Genomic DNA, 27,327 nt, shown 5'->3' with positions numbered 1-27,327 from the left:
TGGAACAGCAGACACAGCCCGGCCCCTCTAATTCGGTTCATTTCTCACCCTAACTTCCCCTGCTGTGGATGTGAAGGACCAGGTTGCTTGCCTGTGTTTCTGACTCTGCCCCGACATGGGGCTGATCAACTCAAAGGAATCAGGACCGAGGACAAATCCTCACAGGTTCACCATAAAGGATGCCACTGAAAACATTTTTATGGCAAGGCCCATGGGAGCTGAGTGCCTTGTCTACACCCCCCATGCTCCATGAACACTCACATTTTCAGCTCTCAGGAAGCTCTCCAAACCCTCTCTCTTTTTTTATTTAAATACAGACTTCATTGGATGGGGAAGACTGTGTCAAAGTGTGATCAAGCAGAAAGGGTGTGACAGGGTGCTGACAGGGCCAGGCTGGGGGCCTAGCAGAGCCTCGGCCTGCACTCTGTGGTCCTCCTGTTTGCACGTGGGGCTGGACCCTTCCCCAAACTGGTAAAGGGATGTACTGTCAGACACTGGTCAGGATTCTGCTGTGATGGATCTGAGATGGAAAAGCTGGGTGCAGAAATTACCATGGCTCTCCTCTGAAACAAAGCTCAGGTTCTATGGCCTGCATTCCAGAAGGAGTTAATGAACCAGAAACTGAGCACCCAGATCCACCTGTACAGTCCAATCCCACCTGTACAGTCTCAGGTTCCCGTTCACCCATAGTGTTGCCCACAGCACGGCTGTGTGTAGAGCAGAAGGGCAGCAAAGATGGCGCTGAGAGAGCCTGATTTGCTTTACCCTATTTGCCAGACCGTGGAAGCTTAGGTGTATGATAGGGTGTGAACTTGACAGTGATTGGTTCCTTTTCTCCCCTGTCATGCCACCCGCTCTTTTTTGCTTTAACAAGGGCTTGTTGTGTGTTAATAAATGAGTTTTCCTGCTTGACTTGACTCTCCACTGTGTCTGATTGTCTCCCAGTCAAAGGGAGGCTGAGGAAAGGGCAAGCTGCCATGCTTACCTTTCCTTGGACCCTGTCCGTCTTTGAGGAACAGACAAAGACTTGACATCTGGCACTCAACTTGGGGCATGAAAGGAAAAGATGCCGACCAAGGCTAAGCAGTCTCTCAGGGTAAATGAAACCCTTAGTATGGGTAATGCTATCTCACAGAAGAAGGAGGAGGAGGCAACATTAGGCCTTAGGGAGTAAAGGAGGACTTAGGAAGTGGGAAGGAAAAGGAATGGGTTAAATTCGACTGAGAATGTACTGAAACCTGCACAGTGGAAGTCAAAACAAGAGTGAAAGTTACTCCCTCTGACTCAGGTGCCCCTGACAGTCATAAGCCCCCTCCCTATTCCCCTGACTGGAGGGGAGGTACGTCACCCTACGCAACCTGCTAGAGGGACCTGCAAGACCTGGAACCCTACCAACCTTCCACGGAGGGGCCGAGGGTTGGGGAAGTAACCTACTTGGAGGCCTACTCTGGAAAGGAAGGGCCATCTGGGAGCCCAGACCCTAGGACATAGGCTTTGCTTCCCCAAGCGTATCCTGTCAATCTGGCACCAGAGCTAACAGGCCCTTGGAATGGTATCCATGGGAAGCTAAGGACCTTAAAGAGCGCCACAAGGCAGTGGTGGAGGATGGCTCGAATTCTCCTTGGGCCCAGACCCTATTACAGGACATTGCTTATCACCCGTGTGTCCCTAAGGACTGGCTGGATGTGGCCAAAGCCATCCTCACCAGTTCTCAGTTTATTAAATAGTGTGCTTTCTTCGAGGAGGAATGCAGAGTGTAGGTGGAGAATAACTGGCAGGGTCAACGTGAGATACCTATTACTTATGCCATGTTAACTGAGATGTGGGAAGGGCACTCCACTGGTGTCCAACAGGCCGCTATACCTGGTCCGTACTGTGACCAGGTGAGGCAGGCAGGACTTGCCGCATGGTACAAACTGGATGATGGGCCTACTGAGTCCCCCAGAGCAGGAGTGACACAAAAATCTGGTGAGTCTCTAGCTGAGTTTGTAGACCTAGTCCAACAGAGTATTAACTGCAAACTGCCGGCAGGAAACCTCCGAGATCAGTTTGTATAGCTGCTGGTCTGGGAAGGGATGAATGCAGACCACCACATGGCCTGTGCGGGATTGAGAGAGAGTTCCCTGAGCAGATGGATGGTGGCCTCACAGAATGTGGGAACGCAACAGCAACAGTCCCAATCACTAGCTTTAGTCTTACAGGCTCAGACACTGGAAATGACTGAGGCTATTACCCATCACCTGCAGCCCAGGGCCAAGGAACCCCAATACAATTGGGGAGAGGGACTTGTTTTAAATGCGGGCAGGAGGGGCAATCCCTTACCAACTGGCCCAGGAGAGGGGAGGTGGCAAACTGCCCCTTACACTCTGCCCCAGGTGCAGGAAGGGATACCCTTGGAAAAAGGATTGTCGATCCAAGTTTGATTTAGATGGAAAGCCTTTAAATTAGGGTAGGGGCGTTCTCCAGCCCCATTAACTCAAGGAGGAATCCCCTCTGCTGGGAAGCCCAGGCAGCCTCATGGCAGGATGACCCAGGCCCATCGGACTATCCTCCTCGTGGAGGGACTCTGCCCTATAATGAGTATTCACATAACATAGGTGGGAAGCAGTTTTACTGTTTAATTGACACGGGAGCAGATCTAACCGTACTCAGGGAGGAGGAATTGCCCTTGGACTGGAAGCTTGCACCTGGCCCCTGATATTGGGGGTAGGGGGCAACTCCCAGTCCAAAGAGATGGTCACCCTTATGAAATGGACTAGCCCAGATGGATAGCAGGGAAAGATACGCCCTTTAATGACGAAGAACCTCACTGCCAATTTACTAGGGCAAAATATGCTAAGACAAATGGATGCCATGGTCACTACAGACCATCGAGCATCCTATGATGATATCCTGGATGGGGAAGAAGCACAAAAGCTAAAAAAGGATCTAGAGGGAATTAAGGAAAAGGATTTTTTTAACTTTCATAATTACAGAGAAGAACATAGGGGACCCACTCGGGTACACCCTAATCCTAAAGGCCACTCCCCCACCCCCAGTACCTCCCATTAGGTGGAACCCAGGAAGCCCTATCTGGGTGGAGCAGTGGCCATTTACCAAACCTAAACTTGTAGCCCTCCATCTTCTGGTCGAGGAACAGAAAAACCTTGGACACATACTCCCTTCTGTGAGTCCTTGGGACACACCCCTATTTGTTATTCAAAAAGCCTCTGGGGCTTGGCATATGCTCCAAGGTCTAAGTAAGGTAAAAGAAAGGATGGAGCTAGTAGGAACGCCCCTAAGAGGCAGGCCCTGGACTTCTGCTATACCTTCAGAATATACCTTGGTTGTAATTGATATTCAAGATTCTTTTAAAAAAAATATCCCCCTGCATCCAGATGACTGAGAGAAGTTTGCTTTCTCCATCCCTTCTAGTCCAGCCTTTTGCCAACAATACTTGGCCACACTTTTAGGGCCTATGCTTGGTTCAGATACCTCCCTAGCCTATGCCTACATGGATGATATAATCCTGGGGCACAAAGACCCAGGCCGCCTGGAGGGCCTTCTGGCCCAGGTTCTCACCATATTTAAAAAAGGGAGGGGGTTCACCACAGCCCTCAATAAAATTCAAAAGATACTTCCTTCTTAGGTGCTTGGAACCCACCTTACCTTGACTCAGGCCAGGCTCTTAAGCCTTTGCTGGATATTCCAGTCTCTCTGACCTTAACCCAACTTCAGAGCCTTTTAGGGGAAATCAATTGGCTGTTGCCATGGGTTCCTGTCCCTAAAGATAGTCTTGTGCCCTTATTTGCCCTACTAAAAGACAGGACGCCCCATGAAGTTATTACAATTACAGACAGCCATCGGGCAATATTTTTGCAATTCTAAGAAGCCCTGGATGAAGTTTCCCTGAGGAGGTATTCTATTTTTGAGCCCATTTCCCTTTGGTTTTTTGCAGGTGTTACATTGATTTCTGCAGTTTTAATTCAAAGGTGGGAGCCATTAGAGTGGGTTCACACTCCCTTGGGGGGCACACCTCGGGTGTACTCTCAGGCAGACCAGCTATTGTCAAGTGAAGGACCCAAGCCCAAAGGCATTATGGCTTGGATCCTCACTAAATTGTTTTTCTTTTTCGGGTGGCAGACTTTGAGTGGCTCAATCGAGCCAATGCTCATCTTGCTCGCTCCTTGGAGGGGTTTCTAGGCCAAATTGATTGCATTGACCGGGAGCCTTTCCAGTTGCATGTGGCATGCGCCTTGTCTTTTGGGAAAGATAGTGCTGTTCAGACAGCAAAGCAGGAGCCTCGACCTCACTCCTGCATAACATGCAGGATTGGTTTTGTGAGCAATTACTGAAGCATGATTGTGGGCTAGAGCAAAATGCCAGTCTGGAATCTTAAAGGACAGCAGTGTAGTGTCGTGGTTCTGGAGGTGGTGCTCTGAGCACTGGGTGCTGCACTTTCTGTGTCAAGTCCTAGGTCAGAAAGGAAGAATCCCAGAGATCCGTGGTGCCCGGGCCTGCCCTGCCCAGCCCTGAGGCCTGAGACTGTGGCTTGGCTTGGCGCTGTCTTCCAGTGGGAGCAAGGCACAGGGGCCGTTGGTTGGGCGCAGGCTGGGGGAGTGACAGCCTGCAAAGCCTCCAGGAGGCAGTAGCTGAACCAAGTCTGAACAGAGAGAAAGGATTTTTGGCAGAGAACATTGCTGAGAGTATAAGGTGTACGTGAACAGGAAATCTGCTTGCCACAGTGTTGCACAGTATGGGACTAAGTCTCCCCTCCCTGAGGGGTACAGAGTGGCCCTGTCATGCAGAACTCTCCCACCTAGCTCCAACTCCTATCTTGTTCTCTGTGCTGGCCATATGGGAAAACTCTGGGTACTGAGAGCAAGCTTGTGTGTCTTGGGGCCGGGATCCCAGGGTGCCGGGACCCAGGGTAGGCTGTGATGGGAATGCCCTGCCCCTACAGACACCATCTACAATGAGGATGAGGTCCTTCTGGCTCTGGCTGAGCAACTGGGAACTTTCAGCGGCCTGGTGGGGGCCCAGAGAATGTGCACTGCCTGCTGGTGAGTGTCATGTGGGGTTCCTGTTCCCATCCCCAGGGCAAAGACAGGAGCCTTGGAGCTGTGTTGGGAGGGGGGCGGGGTGCTGTCCAGGGGGATGGCCTCAGGGTTGGAAGGCTGAGCAGAACATCAGTGCCACCCCCTTGCCCTGCCCCTGCAGCCCCCACTGGAGTCAGTGGCCACTGTGGAGGAGACAGTGGTGCGGGCCAAGGCTGTGGATTCCTTATTGCCAGAGTCTGCCAGCAACGAAATGGAATCCTGAATGAGGGAAGCTGAGATATCTTCCATCTTGGTGTGCTGGATGAAGGGATAGGGGGTTGTACTGTATGCTGATCTATTGACGTGAATGAGTACTTCAACTCCCTCCCAAGTTGTAGGGTGCACAATCAGGGGATCTGGCATGTAAGCTCTATGTGCCAGCATTTGTGTCATCTGAATGAGCCTCCACAATCCTAATGCAATGCTCAGGCAACCAGCGGGATTTATTTTCTTCCTGAAAAAAAAAACACAAACATGTCCTCAACCCCAAGTTAAAACCGGATCTGGGCCCGTGCCAATCACCTGTTAAAGGATCCCTCCACTTAACTTGGGCAAAAGCTCTTTGCTCTCTTTTTTCCCAAAACCATTGTGCTGCAGAAAGGCCATTACAATCTAAGCTTAAAAAATTTAGTACAAATAAAGCATGAGAAGTATATTAACAGGAGAGAAGGGTTATAATTCCCCCACTTTAAGTTAAAAATGGGCTGTTTTAACAACCCATTGGCTTGTTTAACAATTTAATGTTCTTGAGGAATATAGGGAATATTTGTAGAGTGAAAAATTTGGTAAGATTTACAAAAACTTTGAAAAGCTTGTCTGACATATCCCGGACCATTATCAGTTTTAATATGTTTAGGAAGTCCCACATTGGCAAAGCAGTGTAGGGAATGGGCAATACAATGTTTGCTGTTCTCCCCGGCAAGAGGAGTAGCAATAATAAAATTAGAGTACGTATATGGTAACATGGACAAAGTGAAGCCATCAAAAAAATGGAATCAGGCAGGAGTTTAGTCTACTTTTTCCATGGTGGAGGTTGTCAGGGTAACAATGTACATTTCCCCCAGGTGACTGTCAGGCTGTAGCAGCAGCAGCAACAGCAGGGTCTCTCAGAGGCTCCAAGGGACTGTCATACCTCGTGCTGGGCTGTAAATTTCTAAACAGACTGTTAAGGATACAAGTAATATATAGGTTTGGCAGGCTGTGGCCCCACTAGTTTTTAAGCCTATTTTTAATTTTCTATGTTAAAGAATCCTTAAAAAGTCATTTAAAACAATGTGAAAATTCTTTAAAATTTTTGGTAATGTCTAAACCTGATAACCTTTTGAATTTTAAACATAAACTTACCCAATTTTTACAGCATGCTGATAATTTTTTTCTTGAACATATTCACAAACACAAAACAAACACAGATCTTAAATAGCACAAAAATAAAAATCAGTTGTACGTACATTTAAAACTGGTATCAATTCTAAAACAGAACTAGACAAGACAACAACCAAAGGCTGAGTTGGGGGCTAATGGGCCCCAGTTTATCCTTACCTCAGAAAACATAGCAGAAATCACACTGAAGTAAACAAGACAAACAAGAGGTCACAAAGACAAAATCAAGTCTCAGTGAATGGCACAACATCTCACCACCATTCACAAGTGGGACTCCAATCCACTTACCAGGGGACTCGAACCCCCTCTACTCACTTCTGGAGGATTTTTCTTTTAGATTCCTACTAACGTTGACGCAGGGGCCTTCCAAGGTGGAGAAGAATTCATCTTGAGGCAAGAGAAAGAATCCCTAACGCCTGTCCCCTCAGCCTGACAGGTTCCCTCCCCCCATCCCTCACTTGCAGGTGGTCAGTGGCAGTTTCATTTGGCTGCAAGTTCTCCCTGCCGGCCCTTTTAAGTTATTGTTAGATCCTCTAGGTTTTTCACCCCCCACCACTCTCCTACTTCTGGATCCAGAAAGGGTGGAGGAGGTGGCAGTGAAAGGTAGAAAGGGGGGTCAGTTTAAAGTGTAAGTAACAAAGAAGGAGCTAGAGAGAAACAGATATTGAGGGGATGTTAGCCAGCCTCCTCCGGGCTCTGGCATCAGGATGAATCTGAGAGAAGAAACATTCCAAGAATTCCAAAATACATACATACAAACATTGAGACAAAACACATTTACAGCATGTGCCTTGCAGACTGTCAGACAGAAAGTACTAGAGTACAGACCGGCCCAAATATCCACACTAGTGGATAGTTTACTCTGATGGGGATTCAGACGACGTCTCCCACTGGCTCAATTGGCTGTCTTATAGCGCGTCCGCCAAGACTCTTGCCAACCCCAATACAGAACCTGTAGGCTACACAGATACCAAACAATCACAAAGCAGCAATGTTTTCACTTACAGGACATTTGCATCATAGTGTCCCTGAATCCGTTTTTCCTTTTTTTTTTTTTGCTAAGTTTCTAAACTAATGGTTCCTTCCTCCGGGAACCAGGGGCATACTTCCACAGCAAAGCGAAAGAAACTCTGTAACTGCCTCTGTCCAACTTTCACTTCTCGAGCTTGAAGAATGCCCTTAAGAGCCTGTACATATAACGTGTGGCTCTTACCTGGCCCTATAATTTCTTACTCCTGATTATGCTATCACCCGCTCTCTTTTTCCAGACACGTCCTCTTACCTTAGCGGGGTCCTCTGCCTTGATCCCAGGTTTTCAGGTCCCTGATTGGGTGACACTTGCCGGAGCTTGCCGGCAATCAAAGGGAATCCTGAATTAGGGTGGGAGGATGCAGAAAAATAAAGACATAAGACAAAGGATGGGGTCTGGAGGTCTGCAGCTCAAGAATGCTGCAACATTTATTTTTAACTTTCCCTAATATATAATATTAGAAGTCAAGAGGTAACATAAGGTTACAATAGTCCAGAAAAACAAGGAAAATTTCAGTAAAAACAGAGTGCAGTAAAATAGGGCAATGTCAACTGGTAGAAAGTAAAACAAACTCTGCAGACATAGCAAAGCAATCCCAGGCACCTGGTGTTTTTCAAGAAAGCCACCTCCTTGTATGTGCCTTCAAGTGAACACCAGGGTCAAGATGACTTTTAAACTTTACTGTCGTCTCCCAACACCTTGTGGGCCATCTCCCACAAACTCTCTCCCTCTGACCTCGAAGTCCACTTCTTGCTGCTGGTGAAACGGCTGGCGGTGGGCAACTGGTTTGCCTCCTGCACCTCTGCCCGAGGCCTCCTCTCCGTCTGTTATCCAGGAGTGTCCAGTGCTGTGTAGGCATAGTTCCGCCAGTGAGTCTTGGGCTCCTCTGCCACCGCCTGCCACACCCCCCTTGTCCTGTCCCCTCGGGACAGCTCACCTGCTGTGCTTCAGTGGCAGTCCCCCCCCCAACGGGTGTGTAAATGCACAGTAACCCTACCTGCTGCTCCCCTGAGTTGCCGTGGCTGAAGGCCCCCCTCCTCTTCCTCTTATCCTGTGTGAAGCTCCTTATGCCCTGGGCAGCAAGCATGGTGCCCAAGGTTCTACCCCCTATGATCTGTCCTGGCTCTGAGTTTGTCCTGCCAGAGTGTCTTATCCCTCCTTCATATTGAGCATAGTCACCAGGTGCTGCTGTGAATGAAGCCAAGTCTGGAGCTGGCTGTGAGCTCTGACCAGCAGGTGTGCAGCGGGTTAGCAGGAGTCAGGAGTCTGGCCACCGCATGACAAGGACACAGGGGACAGGAAACAAGATGGTGGCCCAGAACTGAGGGTGCTCAAGAAGAAAGGAGGAGACACAGATGGAGAGAGACATCTTGAATGTGTGAACTCTTCAGAAGTAATGAGTCCAGGCAGGGCTGCATGTCAGCGTGATGACAGGAGGATGTGCTTCCAGCAGACTGCAGGGGTGCGTGGGGTGCAGAGCTTAACCTTGAGCTGAAGAGCTGAGGGACAGCGCTTGGGCCCAGAATTCAAGACCCACGGTGGACCAAAAAAAAAAAGAGGAAAAACCCTTGGAGTGTTGCTGAGTGCTGTGGGGGAGGGGAAGCGCGGGGCATGGCTCAGAGCTCACAGTCCACTCAACACCTGTCATACTCCCTGGATAGCTCGTGGAGGCAGGCCTGCCATCTGCTTGATTTTCTTTTCTGTGCCGGTCCCAGGACTTGAAATCAAGGCCCGGGTCCTATCCCTAAGCTTTTGTGCTCAGGGCTGGTGACTGTCCCTGGGGCATCAGTGCTACTTATGGCTTGCTGTCACCCTGCAATTCATTCCCAAGAAGAAAAGGGTAGAGGTGGAGAGCCCTGGACTGGAGGGCCCTGCCTGTCATTCAGCAGAGCAGACCTCACCAGCACCCAAGAGGCTGTAGTAAAGTGACACCATAACAAGGAACATGAGGAGCACTGCAGGAAATGTCACAATAGCCAAGCAAGGGACTTTCTCAAGGAGCCTTCGTGTTGTAAAAACAACTTTACATTAAAAAAATGTGCTTTTCAAAAGTACACTTAATGTCCTTGTTGAATTAGCAGAGAGTCTAGAGTTATGTAACATAGACCGCCAAGGAAAATCAAGAGTTGTGAAAATAAATTATGTGGAAGAAATAAGCACAGACTAAAGGAGTAACTGTCAGGAAAGAGCCTTGATGTTTGTGGTCAGTGCTACACCAGCAGGACTCCTCACTTCCCTCCCTCCGTTCCTTGCTTCCTTGCTTCCTTTCTTCTTTCCTTCCTTCCTGCTGTGCTGGCTTTCCCTCTCTCTCCTCTGTCTGTCTCTGTCTGTTTGTCTGTGTGTGTCCCTCATTCTCTCTTTCCTTCTTTGTGCCAGTACTGGGGCTTGAACTCTGGGCCTCCATTCTATCACTGGGACGATTTGCTCAAGGTTAGCGCTCTACAACTTCAGCCACAGCACCATTTCCATCTTTTTTTTAGTGGTTTATTGGAGATGAGAGGCTCAGAGAGTTTTCTGCATAGACTGGCTCTGAACTGTGATCCTTAGATCCGCCTCTTCAGGAAATCAGAACTCAGCCATCAACCATCAACACCCAGCTGCTCTTTTCTATCCAACTACTTTCTTCCCCAGAACAGAAAGGGCTTTAAGAATGATTTGCTTCATTGCATAGGGAACTATTAAAGACAGAGGGAACAAAAAATCAAAGACTCAAAATGGAATTAGGAAAACATGTGACGTGAGTTTAACCACTTTATCTTGAACTTTACACTACCACCCCTTAATGGAGCAGATTCTCTGGAGGAAGTTGACATGATCTAATAAGAATTATTTCAAAACCTAACATTTTCACTTTCCTATAGTTTTGTAGGCCAGCACAATAGAGACAGATGAACACACACAGAGATATATAGCACACAAATGTGCAGGTGTGGACGTGTGTGCACACCTCTATCTCTCAGCAGATAACTTTTAATTAGTTGTGGAGATTGTTGAATGGCCAAGCAAAGTTCAGCAGAAATGCAAGCTTGGGGAGCCTCAAGGGAGGACCACTTTCTTCTTTGTGCAGGTGAAGAGGAGGCTGCAGGGCGTGGAGTGTCCACTCATGAGCAGGAAAGGGCTGAGGGCTGGGAAACAACCCATAGCAAACACTCCCATATGGTAAAACACAGGGCTAGGATTGTAAATCACAAACAAGCAAATCCAAAAGATGCAGGATGCAGAGTAAAAGAAGACAAAGGCGCTCATCAGGAGGAGGATGCTTATGGTAGCTCTGGACTCAAGAGAGGCTCTGGTGGAGACACTGGTCTTCTGGATGTGTTGCATTGTCTGCTTGTGTCTGTACAGGACCAAGAGCGTGGAGGTGCTGGCCCAGAGCATGAGCCCCAGACACAGAGCATCAGGCACCGAGAGCATGGCCAAGTACAGCACATCAGTAGCTGGGTCATGACGCACGGAGGAACAGTATCCATAGGCCATTAAGCTCGTGATGTTGTTGTGTGCTTTGGGTCCGGTCATGAACATGAGAAAAACAATGCTCACCAGGAGGAAGACCCCCCAGCTAAAGTAGACGGTGGAGACAATGTGCTTGTGGGCTCTCCCCTTCAGCCCTGCCCATTTGGAGTCCCCCTGGCTGATGCTGACAGCAAGGAAGATGCTCAGGGAGCAAGTGCTACCAATGGACACCCCCCTGCCTACGCGGTACAGATAGAAGATCATTTTGCACTCCACATCATTGAACAAATTTCTCCAGCCCCAAGCTACCATGGTTTGGGGAACACCCCTACACAGAAGACTTAGGAAGTTGCCCACAATTAAGTGCCTAAGAATCAAGTCTGTAGCTCTCATCCTGTTCCCCATGCAGGAAAGGAATAAATAATGGGAGAAAAGATACAAATTACCCACAAACCCAACCACAATCTGGGCTAAGAGGATCACTCCCATAGACACATGGGCATCTGCCATCCTATCTGTTCCTTGAGTCTCATCCAGAGGTTCTGGCTTGGGAATCTGAGGCATGTACAGTGGCAAGGGAACTCAACATTCTCCATCCAGCATTCAGACCACTAGAAATACTGTCCTACTGTCTCTCATGTATTAGGAAAAATCCATTCTATTCCATCCATCGGGAAGAGGAAGGTGGCATGTTCAGGGAAATGGGTGAACCTGGAGAAATGGCAGTAAGGGAAGGTGAGTCAGGTTCTGAGATGAAGGTGGCTACATTTCTCCTCTGTAGAATCAGATCTAAGATTCTAAACAAGTGAGGCCCTAGTGGCTCGAGCCTGTAATCCTAGCTACTCAGGGGCTGAGACCTTGGATTCCCAATACAAAGTCAGCCCAGAGAAAGAAAGCCTATGAGACTCTTCTCTTCAGTTAAGCACCAGCAAACCAGAAGTACACCTGTGGTTCAAAGTGCTAGAGGCCTAGCCTTGAGCAAAAATGGCTGAAGGAACATGGGCAAGCCCCAAGTTCAAGCTCTCTGACTGACTAAAAAAAAAAAAATTAGAAACATGCGTGACACATTCCCCGAGTGACATGCACTTATACATCAATAGGCTGGCTGCAGGAGTGGGTCCCAGGTTTCACACTTTCCTCAACACAGAGCCTACATTTCATAGGAGAAAGACCAGGAAGATGAACCAGGTCTGTGGTGGGGATGGTGCGGGTGAAAGAGGAGGTGGATGACAGAGACCAAGAGGGGAAATTTTAGGTTCAAATGCCATTCTAGAGTTGCTGATGTGAACACATGGTCCCCAACCCCGGACAATCAGGATTCCTCATCACTTGTCATAAACCAGGACAGACTCTGTGAGAGAGAGGAAGTTAAGAACCAACAGGGCTTGGGGCTGGGGAACCTAGAACCCCAGTTCTCTTCACTGTCCTAGCCCATTCCTATCTTTCCCTGTTTCTTTGTCATGCAACCGGATTCAATCCCAAATCCCTGCTGTCCTAAGGTAATCCCTTATCCAGAGTGTGGAACCTGGGGTCTCTCCTGCAGGCTGCGCCTCTCCAGTTGCAATGAACCCAAGTGCTCGCCTCTTCTGTGAGGATGTGCGTGGCAGGGCGGCCCATTCTGAGATGCACAAGGGAACTTCAGATCTTCAGAGGGCTCCTTAGATAGGGGTGGAGGAGGGCGGCAGCTGAGGTAGTCTCCCTCGGGAGCGGTGATGTTCCCTTCACCAGGTGTGGCAAGCCAAGTTCTCAGTAAACTTTTTCTTTTCCCCCATGTGACAATTATCTAGACATTTTTCATTTTCTCGTAGGTGATTCTCCGGGGGGCAAGGGAGTGGTGCAGTCGCTTATCTCTCCTGGATCCCAGTAGGCCAGCAGGAGACACTGAGGCCCAACTTGAGATGACTGTCTGTAAACAACCTCAGCGGAGTGTAAGCCATTTATCCCCAAAATTTCTTACCCAAAGTGTCCCTTTCCTTTTTTTCCAGTTCTGAGACTTTAACTCAGGGCTTGGGCACTGTTCCTGAGCTGCTTTTGCTCAAGACTAGCACTCTACCATTAGCATCACAGCACCATTTCTTGCTTTTTCTATGTATGTGCTGCTGAGGAATTGAACCCAGGGCTTCATGCATGCTAGGCAAGCACTCTACCACTGAGCCACCTTCCCAGTCCTCATCATCTCAGTCTCATATATGATGTTTTCTCATCGTATATGCTGTTAGAAAAGAAAAATGGAACCTTGTACTGATGCAATCTCAGGGGCCTGATATCAGAGAATCAAGGTTCAACGCCAGCCTGGTGAAGAAAGCCCATGAGATTCTTATCTCCAATTCTTATCTCCACTCTCTGGTGGTAGAGTGCCAGTCTGGAATAAAAGAGCTCAGCAACAGCATCCAGGCCCAGAGTTCAAACCCTTGGACTGGCACGAAAGAAAGAAAGAAAGAAAGAAATAGAATGAGACATTTCTGTGCAGAAATTTCTTTGGCAATAATGGCCATGTTTTTAAAAAATATTTTCATTTCTAGAGACCTCATTTGGAGATTAGAGGTAAGCATTTCATGCATATTCCTGAAAGCAGGGTGAGAAGGGGTCTCTTTTCATGCCTGGTGGTTAATGAGGAGTTAACTTCAATCTCTAAGTCCATACTCATTTTCATCATTATCAGTGGTGATTTTGAAGCAGGAATTTGTCACTATGCTCAGGAGAGGATCAGTAGTGACTCCTTACCCTGGGTTTCTGGTCTACCTCATTGCATGTGACTCCATTCCTCACCTGGACCCTTCCTGTCTTGTTGACAATTCCTTGCCCTGTTCTTGTCTGTTTCAAGAACATGCATTTGCCTTTCTGTGTCTGACTTCTTGCATTTTCCACAGCGATCTGTAGTTCTATAGATGTGTAGCAAATGACAGGATTTCCTTCTTGTTCCTGGATTAGTCGTAATTTATGATGGAAATAGGCTACATCTTCTTTATGCATTCATCCACAGTTGGGCCTGTGACTCCACTGCTCTCAACCTGGCCAACTTTGCTCCACACCACCATGTCCAGTGTCACTTGTTGGGAGCTGACAGCAATGTTTAAAGGTTATCTTGACCCCGGTGCTCACTTGAAGGCACGTACAAAACACCAGGTGCTTGTGATTGCTTTGCTATATCTGTAGAATTTGTTGTATTTTCTAGCAGTTGACCTTGTATTGTTTTTACTGCATTCTGTTTTTACTGAAATTTTCCTTGTTTTTCTGGACTAAAGTAACCTTATGTTACCTCTTGACTGCTAATAGTATATGTTAGGGAAAGTTAAAAATAAATGTTTCTGCAGTCTTGAGCTGTAGACCTCCAGACCCCATCCTTTGTCTTATGTCTTTATTTTTCTGCATCCTCACCCCCTAATTCAGGATTCCCTTTCATTGCCGGCAGGCTCTGGTAAGTGGCATCTGAACAGGGACCTGAAAACGTGGGATCAAGGCAGAGGACCCAGCTAAGGTAAGAGGACATCCAGAAACATAAAATAAGGAGAGGTAGAGAGTATGTATAGTCGGGAGTAAGAAACCATGGGGCAAGATAACAGCAGCATGCTGCATGTGCAGGCTCTCAAGGGTATGCTTCATGCTCAAGGAGTGAAAGTTAGATAGAGTCAGTTAAAATGTTTCTTTCACTTTGTTGAGGAAGTATGCCCCTGGTTCCAGGAGGAAGGAACTATTAGTTTAAAAACTTAGCAAAAAAAATGGAAAAAAGGATTCAAGGACACTATGATGCAAATGGCCTCTAAGTTAAAACATTGCTGCTTTGTAATTGTCTGGTATCTGTGTAGCCTGCATGTTCTGTATTGGGGTTGGCAAGAGGTCTTGGCGGAAAAGCTATAAGACAGGTGACTGGGCTGATGGGAGATGTCCCCCAGGTCCCCATCAGGGTAAACTATCCACTAGTGGGGACATTTGGGCCCGTCAGTAGTCTGGCACTTTCTGTGTGACAGTCTACAACGCACATGCTTAAATGTTTTTTTTGTCTCAATGTTCATGTGTATGTATTCTGGAATTCTTGGAATGTTTCTTCTCTCAGATTCATCCTGATGCGAGAGCCCAGAGGAGACTGGCTAAAAGCCCCTTTTAATATCTGTTTCTCTCTAGCTCCTTTTTTACTTACACTTTAATCTGACCCCTCTTTTCTACCCTTCATTGACTCTTCCTCCACCCTCTCTGGATCTAGAAGGAGGGGTGGTAGTGTGGGGTGAAAAACGTGGAGGATCTAACAATAACAATAAAGGGCTGCCAGGGAGGACTTGCAGCCCGATGAGAATGCCACTGAGCACCTGCATGTGATAGTACTAAAAAGCTAAAGTTATAAAATGTGGGGGATGGTTTAAATCCCCTTTTGAGAACAAGGGATCAGATTCATAAAATAAAAAAAAAATTGTGGCAAAGTAGACAGAAGCAAAAGTCATGGAAAATAGTAGTAAAGGCCTAAGCCCTCTATTTCTGCCTAGAAAATCAGCCCTATTAAAAGAACTATCTAGTTAAAAAGGTTGTCATCTTGGTTGATTGTATTGGGCTATTGTCAAAATAGCCTTAAAAACTAGTGGGGCCACAGCCTGCCAAGCCTATGTATTACTTGTATCCTTAACCAGGCTGTAGAAATTTACAGCCCAGCACACGGTCTGACAGTCCCTTGGATTCACTGAGAGACCCTGCTGCTGCTGCTGCTACAGCCTGACAGTCACCTGGAGGAAATCTACATTGTTAACCTTACCACTTCCACCGTGGAAAAAATAGACTAAACTCCTGCCTGATTCCATTTTTTGGATGGCTTTACTTTTTCCATGTTACCATATACCTACTCTAATTTTTTTTCTTTTTTTTTTATTGTAAAGATACTATACAGAGGGTTACAGTTACATGAGTGAGGTAATGAGTACACTTGCTCTTGAACATTGTTACCCCCTCCATTGTTTTCCCCCTACCATCCCCTTCCTCCCTCCCTTCCCCGAGGTTCTTTTTTTTTTTTTTGATTGTGATTAAGTGATTACATAATTTCAAAGTCACAAGTTCATTCTAACTTTCCTGGAGCAAATTGTCTATCACAGTCTGTAATATATAACAGTGTTCACATGTTATATACCATATTTGTGATCAGCAGCATGGGGATATTTAGTAGTGGTTCAACCAGATGAGCAGGAGTTCTTTGTTTCTTAAGTCCTGTTAGTTTTGTCGTATCACCTAACCTTTTGGATTTAGCATCCACTTATCAGGGAGACCATGTACCGTTTGTCTTTTCGGTCTTGGCTTACCTCGCTCAACATGATTCCTTCTAGCTCCATCCATTTCCCTGGAAATGCCATTATTTTGTCATTTCTAATGGCTGCATAATATTCCATTGTGTATAGATACCACAATTTTTGGATCCATTCATCTGTGGTGGGGCATCTAGATTGTTTCCATATCCTAGCTATTGCGAACAGTGCTGCAATAAACATGGAGGTGCACGTGTCCTTGTATGTTCCTGTTGTTCAGGGTAGATGCCTAGAAGTGGTATGACTGGGTCGTAAGGGAGGTCAATCTTTAGCTTTCTAAGGACCCTCCAGACTGCTTTCCAAAGTGGTTGTATAAGTGTACATTCCCACCAGCAGTGTAATAGGGTTCCTCTTTCTCCACATCCCCTCCAGCATTTGTCGTTGGCTGATTTGTGGATGTGGGACATTCTGACTGGGGTAAGGTGGTATCTCAGGGTTGTCTTTATTTGCATTTCCTTCACCACCAGGGATGATGAACATTTCCTCATGTGTTTCTTTGCCATTTTTATTTCTTCATTTGAGAAGTCCCTCTTTAGTTCCCTTGCCCATTTAGTAATTGGTTTGTTAGGTTTGGGAGGGATTAGTTTCCTGAGTTCCCTGTATATACAGGATGTTAACCCCTTGTCTGATATATTGCTGGTAAATATTTTTTCCCAATTAGTTGGTTGTCTTTCTAGCTTAGTTGCGATAGATTTAGCTGTGCAGAAGCTTTTTATTTTAAGGTAGTCCCATTTGTCGAGTCTCTCTCCAACTTGTTGTGACCCTGGGACTCTGTTCAGGAAGTTCCTTCCTGTGCCTATTAGTTCAAGTGTCTCTCCTACTCTGTCCTGCAGTAGTTTCAGAGATTCAGGTTTAATGTTAAGGTCTTTAATCCATTTTGAGTTGATGCTGGTGCACGGTGATAGGCTGGGGTCCACTTTTAGTTTTCTGCATGTGGCTGCCCAGTTTTCCCAGCACCAGCGGTTGAAGAGGCTGTGTTTCTTCCATTGTACGTCTTTGGCTCCTTTGTCGAATATCAGCTGGCTGTAGGCCTGTGGATTTATTTCTGGATCTTCTATTCTGTTCCATTGGTCTTCGGGTCTGTTTTTGTGCCAGTACCATGCTGTCTTTGTTATTATAGCTCTGTAGTAGAGTTTGAAGTTCGGCATGGATAGCCCTCCCATATTGTCTTTATCCCCTAGAATTGTTTTGGCTATTCTAGGTCTTTTGTTGTTCCATATAAATTTTTGGACTGTTTTCTGTATTTCAGTGTTGTACGTCATTGGGATTTTAATAGGAATTCCATTGAATTTGTATATTAGTTTACGAAGTATTACCATCTTTACTATATTAAGTCGGCCTATCCAGGAGCATGGGAGGTCTTTCCATTTCCTAGTGTCTTCTGCAATTTCTTTCTTTAACTTTTTATAGTTCTGGTTAAATAATTCTTTTACATCTTTGGTTAGGTTAATTCCTAAATATTTTATTTTTTGGGAGGTTATTGTGAATGGGGTTGCTCCCTTTATTTCCCTCTCTTCCTGTGCATTATCAGTGTATAGGAAGGCAACTGATTTTTGTGGGTTTATTTTGTACCCTGCTATTTTGCCGAAGTGACTTATGATTTCTAAAAGTTTGGGGATGGAGTTTTTGGGATCGTGGAGGTATAGTATCATGTCGTCTGCAAAAAGGGATAGTTTAACTTCTTCTTTCCCTATGCGCATCCCTTTAATGTCTTTTTCTTGCCTTATTGCCCTGGCTAAGGGTTCTAGGACTATGTTGAAGAGGAGTGGAGACAGTGGGCATCCTTGCCTTGTTCCTGAATTTAGGAGGATTGGTTGTAGCTTTTCCCCATTAAGTATAATATTGGCTATTGGTCTGTCATAAATGGCTTTTATTGTTTTTAGAAATGTTCCTTCTATTCCTATTTTCTCCAGAGCTTTTAGCATGAATGAATGTTGAATTTTATCAAAGGCCTTTTCTGCATCTGTGGCGATAATCATGTGATTCTTGACCTTGGCTCTGTTGATATGCTGGATTACATTTATTGTCTTACGTATGTTAAACCACCCCTGTGTCTCTGGGATGAAGCCTACCTGATCATAGTGTATTATTTTTTTTTATGTGTTTCTGGATTCTGTTAGCTAGAATCTTGTTAAGGATCTTTGCATCTGTGTTCATCAAGGAAATTGGCCTGTAATTCTCCTTTTTGGTTGGGTCTTTGCCTGGTTTGAGGATGAGTGTGATATTGGCTTCGTAGAATGAGTTTGGGATAGCTCCCTCCTTCTCTGTTTCTCTGAAGAGCTTGAGGAGTATGGGTATTAGTTCTTGTTTAAAGGTCTTATAGAATTCTGCTGTGAATCCATCTGGTCCTGGGCTTTTTTTTGTTGGAAGACTTTTGATAGCTTCCTGTATCTCATTATAGGATATTGGCTTATTTAATTGGTTAACTTCTTCTTTGCTCAGTTTGGGTAACTTGTATTTCTCTAAAAATGCATCCATTTCTGCCAGATTTTCTTCCTTTAGAGAGTATAGCTTTTGAAAGTAGTCTGTTAGAATTGTTTGGATATCTTGGGTACGTGTTGTGATTTTTCTGGTCCATCCCTAATCCTATTAATATGGGTTTCCTCTCTTCTTTTTTTAATTAATCTTGCCAACGGGCCATCAATTTTGTTTATTTTTTCAAAGAACCAGCTTTTTGTTTGGTTTATTTTGGTTATGGCTTTCTGATTTTCTAATTGGTTAATCTCTGCTCTTAATTTGGTTATCTGGCTTCGTCTAGTAGCTTTAGGTCCCATTTTTTTCTTGTTTTTCTAGCTGTTTTAGTTGCAACATGAGATTATTTACTTGGTCTGTCTCCATTCTCTTGATGTGGGCACTGAGGGCAATAAACTTGCCCCTCAGGACTGCTTTTGCTGTGCCCCACAAGTTTCTTTGTGAGGTGTTTTCATTTTCATTGAGTTGTAGGAAATGCTTTATTTCTTCTCTGATCTCTTCTGTTACCCAGGCATTGTTAAGGAGTGTGCTGTTCAATTTCCATGTATTAGAGGAATTTCTGCCTTATGCTTTGTTATTGAGAGCTAGCTTGATTCCACTGTGGTCAGATAGGATACAGGTGATTATGTCGATCCCTTTGTATTTGCTTAAGTTCCTTGCATGAACTATGATATGGTCTATTTTGGAGAAAGTTCCATGAGCTGCTGAGAAGAATGTGTACTGTGTTGTTTTAGGGTGAAATACTCGGTAGATGTCAGTTAATTCCGCTTGAAGTATGGCCTCACTTAATTTCGTAGCTTCTTTGCCAATCCTCTGGTTGGTAGACCTGTCCTTTGGTGAGAGTGGCGTGTTAAAGTCTCCTAGTATTATCGTATTGGGATTTATTTTATTCTGTAAGTTTGAGAGCCTTTGTTTGACATATCTGGGTGCACCAATATTTGGGGCATATAAGTTGACGATGGTTATATCCTCCTCTTGGATTGTTCCCTTTATTAATATGTAGTGTCCGTCCTTGTCTTTCTGTACTGATTTTAATGAAAAGTTTATTTTGTCAGATATCAGGATAACTACACCTGCTTTCTTACTGGGGGCATTTGATTGGTAGATCCTTTTGCACCCCTTCACTCTGAGTTTGTTTGTATGTTTGGCTGAGAGGTGGGTCTCCTGAAGGCAACAGATGGATGGGTCTTGTTTTCTGATCCAGTCCTCAGTTCGTTTTCTTTTAATTGGCGAATTCAGCCCATTTATATTAAGAGAAAGTATAGAGAGATGCATTGTTGTCCCTGCCATTCCGTTTTCCTAAGTTTTTCTTCTTTCCTTTCCTCCTGTGCTTGCTCAGTTAGACTTTGAGTAATGCCTGTTTGGGGCAGGTCCCAGTTCCTGGTTGCTTTCTTCAGGTTGTGTCCCCCCTCTTAGAATTCTTTGTAATGCTGGCTTAATGTTTATGTATTCATTTAGTTTTTCTTTGCTATTAAAAGTTTTCAGTTCTCCATCGAATGTGAATGCTAGCTTTGCTGGGTATATCAGTCTGGGTTGGCAGTTATTGGCTCTCAGGGCTCGTATGGTGCTTTTCCAGGCTTTTCTTGCATTCATTGTTTGTGTGGAGAGATCTGCAGTGATTCTAATTTTTTTTCCCATTGTAGTATAGCTCCTTCTTCATTTTTGCTGCATGCAGGATTGTTTCCTTATTATTCAGATCCATCATTTTTACTATAATGTGTCTAGAAGTGTTTCTCCTGGGATCTTGCTTGTTGGGTGTTCGATAAGCTTTTGTGATGTAGTTAAGATGGTCGTTTTTGAGGTGGGGAAAATTTTCATTGACTATCTTGTTAAATAGGTGTTGCATTCCCTTGCTCTGGAATTCCTCACCTTCGTCCACTCCGATTATGCGAAGGTTAAATTTTTTAGCATTATCTGCTTGCTCTTGAATTTCCCTTTGGTTTAATTTGAGTGATTTTTCCATATCTGTCACTTTTTGGTCCAGTTGGTGTATTCTGTCTTCTGTATCTGACACTCTACCTTCCATTTCATTCATTCTGTTGACCGTGGCTTCTATTGTGGTTTGCATGGAGGAAATGGATCCCTTTATGGATTCAATGTTGGTTCTCAGAGTACTGATCTCACCTCTCAATGAGGTGAGATCAGTATGCATTACCTCTAATTTGGCATTTATCTCACTTCTTACTGAGGTTTGTGCAGCTTCTATTTTTGCATCCAACTTTTGTTTGATATCCTGTATCTCTTTTGATAGTTCATCCTTGTGCTCTTTCAATTTCTGATCCATTTCTCGCTTTATTTCTTGAGTCATTGCCTCCAGCAACCCTTGGATGTAGCTTTTGTCTTCCATTCCTGCTTTGCTCCCACTGGGGCTCTCCCCTGCATGGCTGCTGGCTTTTGAGGTGAGCTTGCTGTTCTGGGTGGTGGTAAACCTTGTGATTTTTCTCTGTGATTTTCGCATGGGGGTTCAGGAGACTGCTCTTCAATTTTGTTTTGGTGTGTCTGTCTTTGCATGGTTGCTGATTCTGTATTGGTAGAGAGAGTCTGTGCCTGATCTGGGTTCTGTTGGGAGCCTATTTCCAGCTGCTATTCTGACTTACTTAGGATTCTCAGCTCTCTGTTGTAGATTGCTGGCAATTCTCGCCTTTGGAAGGGTTGAGCAGCCTAGACTGCTTGTGTTTGCTCCTACGGGTGCTCTTGGGAAGATAAGATGCTCTGGATGCACTCTCCCAAATACTGGAGTCTGCTATGGGCTCCTGATGTGTTTTTGTTTGTTTGTTTTGGGCTGGTTGTGGGCTTGAACTCTAGGTTTGGGTGCTGTCCCTCAGCTCTTCAGCTCAAGGCTGGCACCCTACCATTTGAGCCACAGCACCACTTCTGACCCTTTTTGCTTTTGTGATGCTGAGGAATCAGATCCAGGGCCTCATACATCCAAGACTATCACTCTATTGCTGAGCCGCCTTATCAGCCTGAGCTCCTGCTTACTATCAGGTGCTGGCAGCCTGTGTTGCCCAATTCCCAGCCTAGGGTATATGGGTGGAGTTTTGGTGGGGTTTGGGCTTCTCTTGTCCTGAGCCTCCAGGTCTTTTGTTGTCACAGGCGTGCTTCCCGGGAAGTGTTGTTTCCTGGTTTCCTCCCCTCTGTTGAGGCGTATGCTTAGCTTTTTACTTCAGTTGGGAGGAATTGGTTGTGTTGTTCAAGCGCCGGATCCCCGGGCCTGGTTCCGGCCTCAGCCTGGAGCGCACTCGTTAGGCCTGTGCTGATGTGTATACCACCTAGGTTATGCAGCCTGGAGGACACAGTTCAAATTTCTTCTACTGTTGGTAGTCTTGACCCAGGGGCGCTGTTCCTGGCTTGGGCATTTAAGCTCCCTTCTAGGGGCACTCTTGCTCTGGCCTGGCCAGCAGAGTGTGCTCCACTGGCTGGTGGAGCTCTCGAACAGTTCCCAGTTTTAGTGGGTCCTGTGGTCCGGGTGTTGGGGTAGGGAGTCTAGGTCAGGGTCTGGGGATTCCCTCCAGCTCTGGTTTCCCTTGAGGGATACACTGTCCCCTGTGGGGTACTCACCCTGGAGCTGTTTGTTTCTGTGTGGTGTAGGTCGTCAGTTGTTGTTGCAATACGAGTTCAGTTGGGGTGGTTGCAGGCTGGGTTGGGTGGCCCCCGCCGGGTCGTTGCGATCGCGATTGGGCGGGTGGTCTGCCGACAGGTCCCTTTGTCGCGCTGCTGGTGCCGGGCGGCTTTGGTGGGATGGAGCCTCTCTGCTCCGGTGGAGAGTGAGGGGTGGGGGTGGGATCCTCATGGAGACTCCCGGCTGGTAGGTTTCCCTGTTCCTGGCGATCCCCTGTTTTACAATCCGGTACCTGGTGATCTGCAAGCAGCCCCCTGTGTCTCTGGGGCTACGGCAGCCCCCACCGGGCCGGCTGGCCGGCGGCTTGGCGCACTGCGGCGCAGCCAGTAAAGGTTGGGGAGGGGTCTTCGCTCTTCTCTGTTCTGAAATTCTTCTTTTCCTCTCTTTCTTTTTTTGTTATTTTCCACCTCTGGTTTTTCTCTGAGTATTCGTCTTTTTGTTGTTGTCGGTCTCTTGGGGAGATTAAGCGTTGGAACTCGAACTCTCTTTTTGGTTGGAGAGAGCTGTGGCGTTTCCCTACTGCCCCATCGCCATCTTGGTCCCCCCTCCCCTACTCTAATTTTATTGTGGCTACTCCTCTTGCTGGGGAGACTAGCAAACATTGTATTGCTCCTTCCCTACACTGCTTTGCCACTATGGAACTTCCTAAACATATTACAACTGATAATGGTCCGGGATATGTTGGAAAGCTTTTCAAACTTGTTGTAAATCTTACCAGGTTTTTCACTCTACAGATATTCCCTATATTCCTCAAGGATGAGATATTGTTAAACAAGTCAATGGGCTCTTAAAACACCAAATTTTTAAATTAAAATATGGGAATTATGCCCCTTCTCTCCTGTTAATATTCTTCTCATGCTTTATTTGTACTAAAATTTTTAAGCTTGGATTGTAATGGCCTTTCTGCAGCACAGAGGTTTTGGGAAAAATGGAGAGCAAAGATCTTTTGCCCAAATTAAGTGAAAGGATCCATTAACAGCTGAGGGACAGTGCCCAGGCCCAGAGTTCAAGCTTCAGGACAGACAAAAAAATCAGTGAAAGGAAGAAGTTTCCTTGATAGCTAAGCCTGACAAGCCTTCATCCAAGAACAGTGAAGGCATCAACTAAGAAAACTAGAATATCATAACAGTTTAAATTAAAATTGTCACTGGGGAATATATTAGAAAATTAGTCCAGGGGCTGGGAAGGTAGCTCAGTGGTAGAGTGCTTGACTTGTATGTCTGAGGCCCTGGTTTCAATTCCTCAGCACCGCATAAGCAAAAAGAACAAAACCGGAAGTGGCACTGTGGCTCAAGTTGTAAAGGACTAGCCTTGAGCTGAAGAGCTGAGGGACAGTGCCCAGTCCCAGAGTTCAGGCCCCACGACCGCCCCCCCCCCAAAATAAAATAAAATAAAATAAAATAAAATTAGTCCAACACTATACAAAACATACAAGGAATGGATTCAGTCTTTGCACATTGACCCATCAGGTTTGATCCAAGATGACTTCAATCACCTAACTTCATCTGTAATCAAGCAGTATATCGATTCACTGATGGGTTACCCCAGGGGTTCAGAATTACCACCAATGCCCCTCACACAGGTTCAAAAACTAAGAAAGGAAGAAGGCTACCAAACTCTCTCTCATACCAAAGTGAGAACAGACTGGAGACAAGATTAGACACCTATTTCCTTGAAGAGCACAGATGTAAAATATTTCATAACATACCTGCAAGTAATATTAACAATGCATTGAAAGATCATGCACCATGCCCATATTGCGTTCCACCCATAATTCAAAGTGTGGCTCAACAAGTCCTGGACAATTTGAAGAGTAAGACCCTGGACACCTGTGGCTCGCACCTGTCAACCTAGCTACTGAGGCTGAAATCTGGGGATCACAGTTCAAAGCCAGCTTGGGCAAAAAGTCCAGGAAACTCTTCAATTCCCTACCAGAACACTGGAAGTGGCACTAAGCTCCAAGTGGTAGAGCGCTAGCCATGAGGAAAAGAGCTTAGGGACAGCACCCAGGCCCGGAGTTCAAGCCCCACTACTGATTCTCCACCCTCCCAAAAAGTTATTATACCAAGGATCCATCTGCTTTAAAGCTTTCCTCGCCAAGGCACTATCAGCTGTAAGAAGTGAGTAGTTAGGGATTTTAATGAAGTAGAAACAATGGGAAGGTAGATACAGTCCGGCTGGGACCTGCCAAGGCAAGGTGTGTGCAGTGTGCAATAGTGGCCACCATCATGCCAGGACTTGGGTGTGACCACGGAACAGAAGTCAGATGGTGCCTGTCCTAGGCGTCAATCAATGGTTACTCCTAGATCTGACCTGGCATGAGTGCTTCCCCCCAAAACCTCCCCAGGACTTTCTTGGCCCTTCCGGATTCTGCTGTTTTGATTGCAATGGAAGACGATTTGCCAGGCTGGTGGTTTTGTGAGGATGGCGACCACAGTGTGGCCTGCTCTACCAGCAGGAGGTGCACAAAGGGTGGGACCGGAGCCCCCAAGCTAACGATGCAGGGTGTGTGGGGGAGATGACCTCCCAGCCGCTTCACAGGCTGAGTCACACCTTTGTGTCACAACCCATTTTTCCTGAAAGGCTTTTTCAGGAGCTTCAAGTCATCCCCAGGAGTGAGAGATGAGCATGTCTCATCTCTCCTTCATATTGAGCATAGTCACCAGGTGCTGCTGTGAATGAAGCCAAGTCAGGAGCTGGCTGTGAGCTCTGGCTGGCAGGTGTGCGGCAGGGGAGCAGGAGTCAGGGGTCCGGCCACCGCGTGGCAAGGACACAAGGGACAGGAATGGGATTCATACAAGTTGGTCATGAAGAACTGAGGGTGCTCAGGAAGAAAGGAGACAGAGATGGAGAGAGACATCCTGAATGTGCGAACTCTCCAGAAGTAACGAGTCTACGCAGGGCTGCATGTCAGCATGACGATGGGTAGCTGTGCTTCCAGCGGACTGCAGGGGTGTGTGGGGTGCAGAGCATAACCTTGAGCTGAAGAGCTGAGGGACAGTGCCTAGGCCCAGAGTGCAAGACCCAAGGCCAATCAAAAAGTAAAAGAGGAAGAGCGTGGAGCGTTGCTGAGCGCTGTGGGGGAGGGAAAGTGTGGGGCATAGGTTGTCTTGGATTTGGATCCTGCTCAAGACAGACTGTGAGGTGTGTGGAGGGTGGGGTGCTCCTGGGGAGCGGGTGCTGAGAGCGGGTGGGGTGGGGGCAGGGAAAGCCTTCATCCCCTTTCAAGGTATGGAGCGGGTGGAGGATGCACACTGCCCCTAGGTCAGGAGGATAAATCCACATTCATGCTCTCCAAGGAGACACAGACAGGGAAGACTTCTGAGAATGGGAACACCAGGGGTCAGGAGAGGACCAGGTGTGTGTGAGGTTAATGATGACACCAGACCGCTCCCCATGGAGCCCAGTGCATGCTTATGCTGGGTGGAATGACTTTGAGCTGGATTAAGGGCGTGAGGGGTGGAGGGAATCTGACTCAAGCAAGTGTGGGGGGAGGGAGTACAGGGATGCCAGGTCCTGTGGTTCAAGGCTTTCTGTGGTGGGGTGGCTGTGGGAACTTCAGGATCAGGAGGAGGCGCCTGGCTCAGAGCCCACAGTCCACTCAACACCAGGCATAGTCCCTGGACGGCTCCTGGACGCAAGCCTGTCCTTTTCTGTGTTGGTCCCAGGACTTGAACTCAGGGCCTGGGTCCTAACCCTGAGCTTTTGTGCTCAGGGCTGGTGACTGTCCCCAGGACATCAGTGCTACTTCTGGCTTGCTGTCACCCTGAAATTCATTCCTGAGAAGAAAAGGGTGGTGAGGGAGAGCCCTGGCCTGGAGGGCCCCGCCTTTCATTCAGCACAGTAGCCCTGACCTGCACCCAGAGGCTTTGGTAAAGTGACCTAATAACAAGGGACATGAGGAGCACTGCAGGAAATGTCACAATAGCCAAGCAAGGGACTTTCTCAAGGAGCCTTCATGTTGCAAAAACAACTTTACATTAAAAAATGTGCTTTTTAAAAGTACACTTAATGTCTTTGTTGAATTAGCAGAGAGTCTAGAGATATATAACATAGACCGACACGAAAATACAGAGCTGTGAAAATAAATTATGTGGAAGAAATAAGCATGGACAAGACTAAGGGAGTAACTGTCAGGAAGGAGCCTTGATGTTTGTGGTCAGAGCTACACTAGCAGGACTCTCTTCCTTCCTTTCTTCTTTCCTTCCTTCTGTCCTTCCTTATTCCTTCCTTCCTTCTTTGCTGGCTTGTCCTCTCTCTTCTCTGTCTCTGTCTGTCTGTGTGTCTGTATCCCTCATTCTCTCTTTCCTTATTTGTGCAGGCCTGGGTCTTGAACTCTGGGCCTCCATTCTGTCCCTGGGACAATTTTGCTCAAGGCTAGTGCTCTACCACTTCAGCCACAGCACCACCTCCATAGTTTTTCTTTTTTTTAGTTGTTTATTGGAGATGAGAGTCTCAGAGAGTTTTCTGCCTACACTGGCTTTGAAATGTGATCCTTAGATCTCACTTCTTCATGAACTCAGAACACAGGCATCAACCACCACACCCACCTGCTATTTTCTTTTCTTTATTTTTTTATTGTGAGAATACCCTATAGAGATGTTATAATTACATGGCAAGATATCGAGTACATTTCTTATCAAGCATTGTTGCCTCCTCTTTGTTCCCCCTCCCCATCCATTCCCATACTCCCACCCTCCCCCAATCCAATTCCCCCCCCCCACCAAAATTGTAAAGTACATTTTTCGACATAATGACTTGTATGTCTAATTGTTGCAATGGGTCCACCTGTATCCCTAGGTAAACGATTTGTTTTTTCCCTTCTCCACAAATTATACCAACATCAAATAAAGTGAAAGCATGGGTTATACCATGGGCAAGGGACATAGAAAGCAACATAGACATCATCCTATAAATATGTCAGAAACTATTGCCAGCTTCTATTTTCTTTTCAACTAATTTCTTCTCCAGAACAGAAAGGGCTTTAAGAATGATTTGCTTCATTGCATA

At 46.4% G+C, this 27,327-nt stretch overlaps 1 protein-coding gene across 1 annotated transcript; it reads right to left on the bottom strand.

Annotated features, from left to right (window-relative positions):
- Positions 1-10,524: 10,524 nt before the first annotated feature.
- On the bottom strand, positions 10,525-11,205 carry LOC122110571 (vomeronasal type-1 receptor 4-like). Its single transcript, XM_042683159.1, has one exon. It carries the CDS (start codon positions 11,203-11,205, stop codon positions 10,525-10,527), a length of 681 nt encoding a protein of 226 aa, XP_042539093.1.
- Positions 11,206-27,327: the final 16,122 nt, after the last annotated feature.

This window comes from Dipodomys spectabilis, unplaced genomic scaffold (assembly GCF_019054845.1).
Source record: "Dipodomys spectabilis isolate Male_0828 unplaced genomic scaffold, ASM1905484v1 ptg000080l, whole genome shotgun sequence".
NCBI classification, from domain to species: domain Eukaryota; kingdom Metazoa; phylum Chordata; class Mammalia; order Rodentia; family Heteromyidae; genus Dipodomys; species Dipodomys spectabilis.
The sequence above is the reverse complement of the archived record's forward strand: the minus strand, read 5'-3'. Positions and strand labels throughout refer to the sequence as shown.